Genomic DNA, 11,940 nt, shown 5'->3' with positions numbered 1-11,940 from the left:
TTTATTTTATTTTTTTAACATAACGTGAAAGGGCCCCTTTAATTGGAAACTAGATCATGTTTTTTCCAGGGTGATGCTTTTTGTAAAATACGTCACACAATTGTGTTAGTTTGCTCATGGATTAATAGAAGCTTTATCAGATGTTTCGTATGCCGCTAATTTTTTTAATCAAATGTGAAAATATTTTAATCACAACATGAGCAAGAGTTTCGCTTTTCCACGATACAATCTAAGTCTGAAACAATGTTAATTTTTATTTTGTCAATTTACCAAAACGTGAAAATGCCCCTTTAAGAGGGCATATACTTCGGATAGACATGCTACTGTAAGTCTTATAAACCTGCTGATTGGTTTTTTCATTGTTGTTTTAACATTTTTCTCTTGTGAACGAAAGAAGCAAAACAACGTTATGAAGTGGGTGTTAATCATATGTGTCCTGTTCTGAGAAAACTGGGCATAATGCATGTGCGGAAAGTGTCATCCAAGATCAGCCTGTGCAGTCCGCACAGGCTAATCAGGGACGACACTTTCCACTTAAACTGGATTTTCGGTAAAAAGCGAATTCCTTTAAACAAAAAATACCATTAAAGCGTTAAGTGTCGTCCCTGATTAGCCTGTGCGGACACATGCATTTTGCCCAATTTTCACAGAACAAGACCATATGTAAACGCGACACCACGAAAGCTTTCTGGTTGTACGTGTTGCATAGCATCACTGAGCTTCCATACATAGGAGCCTTAACGCGCACAAAGCGCCCCATGACATGTTACTTAAAATAGAAAAGCGGGTTTTTCCAAGGACAAGTATAGTTCGATGTGCGTTCCGACATCACGTGACATGCAAATACACCGTGCTATTACAGTGTCAAAGGTCATACATGTGAGCTGAGCGTGGAATCAGCTGATGTTTATAAGCGCGAAAGCAATGTGTATAGTTTAATGTTTCAATAGGATACAACGCACAAGGTATTGTTTAACTTATTTTACACGTATACTCATTCTGTAGTAAATTAAGTAGAAGCATGTAGTATTTCATCAATAAAATTATAATTATTATTGTACTTTATTACATAACGTATATATGTTTATTAAATATATCTGTGAACTTTCAAGTACGCTGATTTTTTTAAATGTAAGTATTCAATGCCATATTCTGAACAATAATACTGAATTTATATGAAGCATGTTAAACGTTTAAAAAAATCTGCTCTTAAGATGTTGTGAGGAACGTGTTACAACAAAATCAAGTTTTGTTGAACCCTTTCAACTTTTGTGGGGAATGACAACGTTTTTCATGTACGTTTTCTTGTATATTTCGGCTTTTCAATTTGCTAGCGTACTCTTTACAATTCATGGAAATATTACTCCTTTTTATGCTCCCTTTCGAAGAAGAGGGGGTATATTGTTTTGCACATGTCGGTCCGTGCGTCCGTCCACCAGATGGTTTCCGGATAATAACTCAAGTATGCTTAGGCCTAGGATCATGAAACCTTATAGGTACATTGATAATGACTGTCAGATGACCCCTATTGATTTTCAGTACACTAGGTTAAAGGTCAAGGTCACAGTGACTCGAAATAGTAAAATGGTTTCAAGATGATAACTCAAGAATGCTTAGGCCTAGGATCATGAAACTTCATAGGTACGTTGATCATGACAGGCAGATGACCTAATTTGATTTTGAGGTCACTAGGTCAAAGGTCAAGGTCACAGTGACTCGAAACAGTAAAATGGTTTCCGGATGATAACTCAAGAATGCTTAGGCCTAGGATCATGAAACTTCATAGGTACATCGATCATGACTGGCAGATGAGCCCTATTGATTTTCAGGTCACTAGGTCAAAGGTCAAGGTCACAGTGACTCCAAACAGTAAAATGGTTTCCGGATGATAACTTAAGAATGCTAAGGCCTAGGATCATGAAACTTCATAGGCACATTGATCAAGCCTGGAAGATGACCCCTATTGATTTTCAGGTCACTAGGTTAAAGATCAAGGTCACAGTGACTCGAAATAGTAAAATGGTTTCCGGATGATAACTCAAGAATGCTTACACATAGGATCATGAAACTTCATAGATACATTGATCATGGCTGGCAGATGCACTCTATTAATTTTCAGGTCACTAGGTCAAAGGTCAAGGTCACAATGACAAAAAACATATTCACACAATGGCTGCCACTACAACTGACAGCCCATATGGGGGGCATGCATGTTTTACAAATAGCCCTTGTTTAAATTATCTTTACTTTGATTAGAATTATTACAATCCTATCAATTTAAAATCTTCAAACTCATTATTTTAATAATTTAAGTAATACATCATAACACACTCCACACCGTGCAATCGACTAACGCATCGTCTGCGGTTCATCCATCGGCTGCGGAAGTGTATACATGTCGGTCAAAAGCGGAGTGTAAGTATTTCCCTATTCTTTATATTTTACGTATTGAATTGAGCAGATTTGCGTGTGTTCTTTCAGAGCCTGAGTAAGAATGACTTTGTGAACGTTATCCTTACCTTCCCAGCTGCTTACTTTTAAAGAAATCCGTTAGAATGTGGTCAAAAATCAAACAAAATTCACCACTCTTTCTGTCAAACTCTAACTACACAGGATTTAGACCAAAGATAAATATGAACAACATTTTATTGAAATATTTAATCATTTCTCTTCGGTTATTCCAAATTACAGCATCCAACATGAACACACAACATTTATATCAACGTTTAAATTCGAGTGGGGTTGGAAAAACGGCTCAAGACAACGGCCGCGGCTACTTATTAGATGGTAATGACATCGGCTGCGAAAATAAAATTAAGCTCAAGCCATCGGCTGCGGCAATGAAAATTGGCATGATGAGATGTGGACGTAAGCCATTGACCATATTCGATAGAACTATCAGATATTTTTATCACAAAAACAGTTTTAAGATTTTCATTCGTATTTTAAAATAAAATGGGATGGTAGAGTGGATTTCGTTTTAAATAATTCATACTTTGACATTATTAAAACAAGTCATTTACAAGCAATATGTCTCCACATCATGTAGAGTACACTTTACTCTCGCTATGCCGAAGACGGATATATCGAAGTAATGGAAACTTCCAACATAAATGTTCATGACCTTCTCAAATTTGAGATACAATGTTTCCTTAATTAAAACACATGAATGAATTTACAAACTTAAAGACAGCTACATGAAGGTTGACAGTAATGTTGGAATTTCCTTCTGGAGAGCTTTCAGAATCGTTTGTCACCTGTATCTAGTTATAACTAGTCAGAAGTGTACGTGTTATAAATCGGGTTACTCGAATATCTTTTATCTCGAAATAATTTGTATGGTTTATGAACTTCGACATTTCGAGATTCCACTGTACTTCGAATGAGATTGTCAAATGTGTAGCTGTCATGTAGCTGTCTTTAAGTTTGTAAATTCATGCATGTGTTTCAATTAAGGAAACCTTGTATCTCAAATTTGAGAAGGGAATGCACATTTATGTTCGAAGTTTCCATTACTTCGATATATCCGTCTTCGGCATAGCGAGAGTCAAGTGTACTCTACATGATGTGGAGACATATTGCTTGTAAATGACTTGTTTCAATAATGTCAAAGTATGAATTATTTAAAACGGAATCCACTCACCCATCCCATTTTATTTCAAAATACGAATGAAAATCTTAAAACTGTTTTTGTGATCAAAATATCTGATAGTTCTATCGAAGAGAAATGATTAAATATTTCAATAAAACGTTGTTCATATTTATCTTTGTTCTAAATCCTGTGTAATTAGAGTTTGACAGAAAGAGTTGTGAATTTTGTTTGATTTTTGACCACATTCTAACGGATTTCTTTAAAAGTAAGCAGCTAGGAAGGTAAGGATTACGTTCACAAAGTCATTCTTACTTAGGCTCTGAAAGAACACACGCAAATCTGCTCAATTCAATACGTAAAAGAATAGGGAAATACTTAAACTCCGCTTTAAACCGACATGTATACACTTCCGCAGCCGATGTATGAACCAAAGACGATGCGTTAGTCGATTGCACGGTGTGCACTCGTGAAATGTGAACGTACACAAGTGTGCGCTTCTGTGCGAACCTTCAAATTGTGCGCCTCTGAGAAATCGATTGCTGCAGCAGAATTACAGCGTTACTCGGTACGGAAATAGGTTAGGCAATCGGCCGTTGGACTTATTGTAAATTACTGCTATAAATAATATTTTGTCTGCATGCTATATAAGTTCGTGGAGGCGAATATGTGACAAATATAAGTGTTGTTTACCAGAAAGTTCAAGATCACAGTTGTTATTGGCGAAGGATTTTCGTTCGAGAATATTCCACGGGATTGGTGTTGTTGTGGTGCGTACGTGACTGTCTCCCGTGGCAAACGATTTGAATGAAGTCTTTGTATTTTATATTCAATATCTCTACATATACAAAATGTGTGTGCGCCTAAAAAAAATGTGCATGTCCGTTTGCGATGTATTAATTAAATCACTGAGTTTAAATAATTGATTTTTGATATCGCTGTGACGAATTGACCTTGGTTTTGCGTTCGTTGGGAGTATTTGCACCGAGTGTCTTATTGCTTTCGTTCCGTTCATATGAAGTAAATACCATAAACATATAGTATCCATTTAACTGTTACGAAGTGATCATCTTGTATGTAGCGATAGTTCACGTTTTATAAATGTGCAGCCTAAAGACACGGAAGTGTACGACGGCTATTTGAAATCGCGTCGTCAATGTGTTTAGTGAACAGTTCAGTTGCCATTTTCCTTGCATATTTTCGTACGGGTCACTGAGCGAATATTTCAATATAAACGTATTCAACTCAGACGGTCAAAGCGTGCATCCTTAAGCGTTATGGCCACAACCATTAATCAGAGTTGATATGAGCCTCGCTCTGAGAAAATAGGGCTTAATGCGCGTCCGCAAAGGCTGATCAGGCCCGGAGTTTCGTTTTGTAAATACGTCATTTAAATAGAAAAATTCAAGGATATTAGTGCCACTGATTAGCCTGTGGGGACGGCATAGGCTATTCTTGGACGAGACTTTTAACCCATGCATTAATCCGCGTTCTCCTAGAGCTGAGGTAGTACTGGTGATTACCATTGTATGTATTTTTATTAATAATTTACTAGTTTGAATATCGCATTGTTGTGACGTTATCCCTGCATATTTTTGTAAGTCCAACCCGTAAACGTTAACTTCGAAAATGTTATTTATAATTCCCTAAACACGGGTGGAAATGAACTTGCCGTAAGATATATCGTATGCCAAAATTTCTCTATTTTCTTATTCAGGTCAATCAGAAATGCTCGTATTTTTTTTATAAACAACATTTAACACATGATTAATTTTTAAGCTTATCTAAGGCCAAAGTTTGATTGCTTAAAACAGCTATATGCTTCTGTTAAATTTATCGTTGTGATTGATCTGTTTTCCCCCCGAGTCAAAAACATTTTTGCGTTCATATTCTGTAGTTTCATTTTTTATTGATTGCATATTCAGTCTTATTAATATTGCGACAGAATGTTACTTACACGTAAAACATAGAATTCGAATGACTTTTAATCGTGTTAATAGTATTTGTCTGTCAGCCATATCTAGAAAACAAAAACTGGATGTGGACAATGAAATAACAGCATATAAATGTTCTTTTTCGGGATGAACTTCAATGTGCCCAATTGCCAGCGATACACTGTGTATCTTTGTTAGAATCAAGCACCCCGAAATATCATTAAGTCAACTATTTCAGCCGTGTTGAATAACTGTTATTCAAACATTCTTTTATCTATGTTTTCAGTGACTTACACATATAAATAGGAATAAAATCAACAAAACATGGCTCCCAAGTCATCGAATACAGAGCCAAGTCCGACGTTACCGGAAGATGACGTCACGGACACGCTAGGTCTCTTGCCAATCGCTCCAGAACACGGACAGGCGCCCGAAAAGCGCCCCCTTCAGATCGTCTGGAAGAACGTTATTTTGATGTCGGTGTTGCACGTGAGTGCAGTAGCCGCGTGTTTCATGATACCACAGGCAAAATGGTACACGTTAATATGGAGTAAGTACACATATTTTTACAGGTATTTTGAAGTAGTTTTGTTAGGTGATCTGAATCGAAACATTAATATCGTTCACGAATTTGTAAAATAAAGCAAAGTCAAAAACTGTACACGACTAGATTATTATGCGACACACATCTGTACTGTAATTAAAATAGTTTTCTATATTTAAAGTGTTTTAACGATTTTCGTGTAAATATATTTAAACAGTATTGCTGCATGCACGAATATCGATTCTGGGTCGGTTTTATTTAGCAGCAATAGTGTTTTCATAATCGTCACGTTAAAAACAACAATGCGAAACTTACACACGCCTCACTAATCGATTCTTTTTTACAGTACTACAGGACTGTCAGCAATAATTCACTGATGGGAACTTCATATAAATATCATTAGTACCAGTTTGCCGCGCTCGCCTGTGTCCCGTTGACAACTTAAAAAAATATATAAATAGCAATCATGTACGAAATTTTGATCTAATACCCCGATATGACCCTTTCACTTTGTATGAAGTATCTAAATGATAACATAACTGAAGTGGCATTGATTGGATTTGTTTACATACGTGCATATAATACAACAAGCGCTTGGTAGCGAAGACTTCACGAGGTTATAGGATGTCATCTTGACATTATTGTCCTAAGTACTTTTTATATGTCGCGAGACAATCTAGACCTTGAAAATAGAACATTTCTTGAATATTCTCGAACATGCGCTAAAAGCCGGAGTTATTGTGCGTTTACATGCGCTAGTTAAGAGTGTGTCAGGCGACGTTTTGAAATCAATGCTTCTTCGCTTAGATTACATGCGCGTATATAGTGGACATTGTACGCTTCTAGTAAAGTTACGTCCTTCCCATGCACTCTGACTGTGCCTGTAATTTGTACCCAGTCGTTTTGAAAACAATTCTTGTCCACTTAGATAAAATGCGACTTATGTAGTGAACTTTGTACGCTCGTTGACTAGTTACGTTCTTTCCATGTGCTCTGACTGTGCGTGTACTTTGTACCCAGTCGTTTTGAAAACAATTTTTGTCCGCTCTAATAACTTGCTACTCATGTATCTTGTTTTCCATGTGCTCTGAATGTGCGTGTACTTTGAACACAGTCGTGTGTATTACTTTGTAATCGTTTAAACATTACGATCATGATTCGATTTAGGGTTATGTTATAATGTTTTATTCGACTGCAGTCGTATCGCATTAACGAAGATCTTAATTTTAATAACTTCTATAATTATATTTATACAAACGAAGTTGCGTAGTAGTACAAAAGAAGTCACTTGTCGAACTCATCTGTCATTTCACGTCAGAGGATAGGTCATGAAAGGGTTGACCTATTCAAATTGACTCCAATCTCACACTAAAAATCCCACACGTTGATGTTTTTCTTACTCTGTCATTGCCAATATGTTCACGTGCGGTGTTCTCGCGTTGCAGCGGTATTCCTGTACCAACTGAACGCCCTGGGGATTACAGCGGGGGCGCATCGCCTTTGGTCGCACCGCTCATACAAGGCCCGCCTGCCACTCCGCATCTTCCTTGCCGTCCTCAATTCGATGTCCTTTCAGGTATAACATATCTGTAAGGAACGTACACTGGTTGTAATAATACAGATCTTTCTGATAGGTAAACAGTGCACATTGGTTGCAATAACATAGACCTCTCTGGTGCGTCAACTGCAGACAATGTTTGTATTAACACACCTTTCAGGTACGTATAGAGCAAGCACTGATTGCACTAACACAGACCTTTTAGGTTAGTAAACTGCAATCTCTGGTTGTTATAACACCGACCTTTCAGGTACGTTAACTGCAAACACTTAAACACATGTATGATCGCGTGCCTATATTGCTTACAGACAGCTATATATCTGCTAATATCCGAGTAATGGAACTGTCGTGTATACTTTTACTGGTAGTGTAAACTGTTCTGTTAAGAGAAAAAGTACCAAACACGGTCCGTGTGTAAACCGTAATTCCCTGTTCCGTTTAGGACGAAAATCAACATACATGTATTTGAGTTAATTTTTTTTCAACTTTCTAATAAATGTAAATGATAAATGCATGTGTTTATAGTATGATTATGATACTAGACTCATCTTCATTCGACTTTGACATTTACCCCCCCCCCCCCCGCGATCACTGGGATATAAGTCACCCGTTTACATTCGGCGCAGTATGCAGCCACGGCACATTGTTTTTTTTCCCTCACAGGTACCCATTTAAATATACTCCTGGGTGGAGAGGAGCAAGTGTGGGATTAATTTTTTGCTCAGGAAAATTCCGTGGTCTGAGCGGGATTTGAACCAGGGACCTTCCGGTTCCTAGACCAGCATCCTACCATTAGACCAGGGTAACCAAAACAAAAAGAAAATACAAAAAACAACTAACTGATTAATTTATACTTGATATTCTTTATTATGTTTTAAATTTGGTTATTTGAAAATCAGAATACGAACTGATATGTTTTAACTTGCGAGGTTCGTATTGTCGTATTCAAAACGAATAACAAGACGGTACATACACGTCGCAAACACACAAGTATATACATTACTATCTGTGCTCTAGAATGACGTAATCGAGTGGGCACGTGACCATCGCGTGCACCACAAGTACTCGGAGACGGACGCCGATCCTCACAACGCCAAGCGCGGCTTCTTCTTTTCGCACGTTGGCTGGCTGCTGGTGCGCAAGCACCCGGAAGTGAAGAACAAAGGGAAGCAACTCGACATCTCAGATCTGCTGGCTGACCCCGTACTTCGCATCCAGAGAAAGTGAGTAGCATTAATAACAATTAATTAACGATCCACTGGTCACACAAAATTTATCTTAACAAGTGAAAAAAGCTACATTGGAAATTGTTGTAAGTTTAGCATCGTGTATTCTACGTGTTCTGGATATTATCAAGTTAAAGAAATCATTTTATAGTTAATGTCCTGCCTTAAAAAGGAAATATTTATTGAATGTCAGAACCTTGTTTTGGTCAATGATCTTACGACAAAACTCTAGTAAGGTCTGAATGTTTAGTTTACAAGAAATATACATTTATGATATAATATCAATACGTTCATGAAATAAAGGATATGTGAACGACAATAAATATAATTTATGACATTAAATTACCATGAAGGTTGGTGCTTAGCAAAAATAATTCAGTAAACAATGTATGGTAACTTAAATATGACTGCCAATATTAAATAAGGCGGCCTCCAACATCTCAAAGTAATGTATTTCTATTACAGGTTCTACCTGCCGTCTGTGGCCCTCTTCTGTTTCATACTGCCCACAATAGTACCCTGGTATTTCTGGGGGGAGTCACTCATGACGTCATACTTCATATGCGCCATCTTCCGATACTGCATTGGGCTGAACGCCACCTGGCTGGTGAACAGCGCCGCGCACCTGTGGGGATGGCGTCCTTATGATGTCGGCATAAACCCAAGCGAGAATTACATAGTGACGTTGTTCGCGCTGGGAGAGGGTTTCCATAACTACCATCATACTTTCCCGCAGGACTACGCGACTACCGAATTCGGATGGCTTCTGAATCTATCGACGTTTTTTATTGACGCATGCGCGTGTCTGGGACTTGCGTACGACAGAAAAGCTATTCCGAAACATTTTGTGAACAGCCGCCGGTGTAAGACTGGGGACAGAAGTGAGTTGGCCAGGAAGATCAAATGAACGAACTGAGATGACTGGTGCTCTTTGAGTAAACACGAGTAAGTCCGAAGTAATGAGATGGAATGAGTACTGTACACACTTTATTGTTGCGAACGGGTATTTAAATGTCAACCATATGTCTACAAAATTGTTGACCATTTAAGATGCGTTTGAACTTGAACTACTATGAACATTGATTATAGTGTTGTGTGATTTAAAACCATACCTTTACCAATGGCACGACTTAATTGTGTTGAACCATGATTTTTATTAATAAAATTGGCTGTTTGCAGGTATTTCTCTGCGCTTCCTGTTATTTCGAGTTGTTTTTTTTAAATTTAATATTGAATACTTCGTTACCTTTCTTAAGAAAATCACTGAATTATGTAATTATTATCTCAATGGGTTTTCTACATTAATATTAAGTGTTTATTATCCGCCCGTAAAAGATGTTTGATAGAGAGTATATAGGAGTCACGTTGTCGGTTAGTTGGTCGGTTTATCCGCATAAAATGTACGCTGTGGAGCGATCTTCTTTTACATTCTAAAGCTGAAATGAAAACTGAACTTTTCGAATCACCATGAACAGGGTTCAGAATCACGTGACTTTGTGGGTTTAACAATTGAACGCTAATGGATGTAAACACACCGGTATGTGACGCTTTTCCTCAAATAACTTTTTTAAACACATTTTCTTCAGAATTTCAACGATTGAATCAAAGAAAGTTTTTCATGCTGTTAATGGCAATCTGAAATACATCAGAATAACTTTATATAATAAGCATGTATTTTTGGCTTATGTAATGGAACGCAATCATGTACGCGGTGATGCTGCACAACGTGATATTTTGGCACCGATTTCAAACGTATTCGATTATTTATTCTTAAATCTTAAGTTATCGTCACAAACTGCAAGAACAACTGTCTTATGCACTAAACATTTTTGCAAATGTATTTTAATAACTTAAGTTATTTGCAAAAATAAAGTTCTTAAAGGGATGTGTTTACATTCTGTCCAGCCCGTGTTGAAACCCCAGTCAACCCTGTTGATCCTGCACCCTGTGAAGTGTCGACGCGCACGACACAGTTTTCACGTTTAGTGATCCCCACGTTATTTAATTGGGTAAAAAACTAGAACTGTTTGTGATAAACCATTTATCAAGCTATTGAAACAAAATGTGCAATATATGTAACTTCTATGAAGTGTAAAACACAATGTGGACGTACAGTGATCCGCACACTCCAGAGTGAATGTGCCATAGAACTTGGCCATTTTATTTTATACCTAATGATAAAATATGACAATTCTGCAGTAAAATAACAGCAGTGAAAATACACAAATTGTTATTTTCACCGATGAAAATAACACATTTTTGGAACTACTTTTTCTATTTTTAGATTATCATATCAAATTTTACGACATCACGGACATGTACTGTTCAGTGAATGTTGTTACACTAACGGTATTTTATGCTTAACTTTGTTTGCTTATGTTAGCAAGAGCAATAAAATGTTAAAACCTTTCAGCTTTGTTTACTCGTAAACCATCAAATATTGAACTTTTTCTTTCGGCGGAGGATGATGCAAACACTAATGACGTAATTTTGTGTATTGAAATGTATTGAGGCAAGCCACGGGAGAAAGGGTAACTTTTCAGCGAAAGGGAAACAGCTGATAATTATTTTCTTTAAAAGGGGCATAAAAGACACATAAAATGTGTTCATGTCAGTGTAAGATCGTTTGTTATTTCACTCGTGATTATAGAATAATATTTTTCCTCGTGGCTGCGCCACTCGTGAAAATATTTTTTCTATGATCAAGAGTGAAATAACAAAAGATCTTACACTGACATGAACAAATGTTTTCTATTAATGTATTAATGTATAAAGATTGCTGAGCTAATTGCTTCTTTATTTAGACAAAAAATAAATAGCGTAGACATTTAAAGGGGCCTTTTCACAGATTTTGGCATTTTTTAACTTATTCATTAAATGCTTTATATCGATAAATGTAAACATTGGATCGTAAAAGCTCCAGTAAAAAATCAAGAATAAAATTAAAAAAAGGAAAAGAACATTGCCCGGACCAGGTTTCGAACCACTGACCCCTGGAGTCCTGCCAGAGTACTGAAGTAAACACAATTAGCCTACTGAGCTATTCCGCCGAGTACATGTACTCAAAGTATTTTATACCTTATATAAGC

At 37.0% G+C, this 11,940-nt stretch overlaps 1 protein-coding gene across 5 annotated transcripts; it reads left to right on the top strand.

Moving 5' to 3' along the window:
* The first annotated feature begins 801 nt into the window (after positions 1-801).
* Positions 802-11,261, top strand: LOC127866486 (stearoyl-CoA desaturase 5-like). Of its 5 annotated transcripts, none has more exons than XM_052407025.1 (5): positions 802-965; positions 5,810-6,073; positions 7,513-7,643; positions 8,643-8,848; positions 9,317-11,261. In XM_052407025.1, exons 2-5 carry the CDS (start codon positions 5,848-5,850, stop codon positions 9,756-9,758), a joined length of 1,005 nt encoding a protein of 334 aa, XP_052262985.1. In that variant the 5' UTR covers positions 802-965; positions 5,810-5,847; the 3' UTR covers positions 9,759-11,261. The 5 variants fall into 5 exon arrangements, with proteins under 5 accessions (XP_052262985.1, XP_052262986.1, XP_052262987.1 ...); XM_052407026.1 differs by lacking the exon at positions 802-965 and adding an exon at positions 2,304-2,415; XM_052407027.1 differs by lacking the exon at positions 802-965 and adding an exon at positions 4,007-4,157.
* Positions 11,262-11,940: the final 679 nt, after the last annotated feature.

This window comes from Dreissena polymorpha, chromosome 2, assembly GCF_020536995.1.
Source record: "Dreissena polymorpha isolate Duluth1 chromosome 2, UMN_Dpol_1.0, whole genome shotgun sequence".
NCBI lineage: Eukaryota > Metazoa > Mollusca > Bivalvia > Myida > Dreissenidae > Dreissena > Dreissena polymorpha.
Note: the sequence above shows the minus strand (reverse complement) of the source record. Positions and strands in the feature narration are given on the sequence as shown.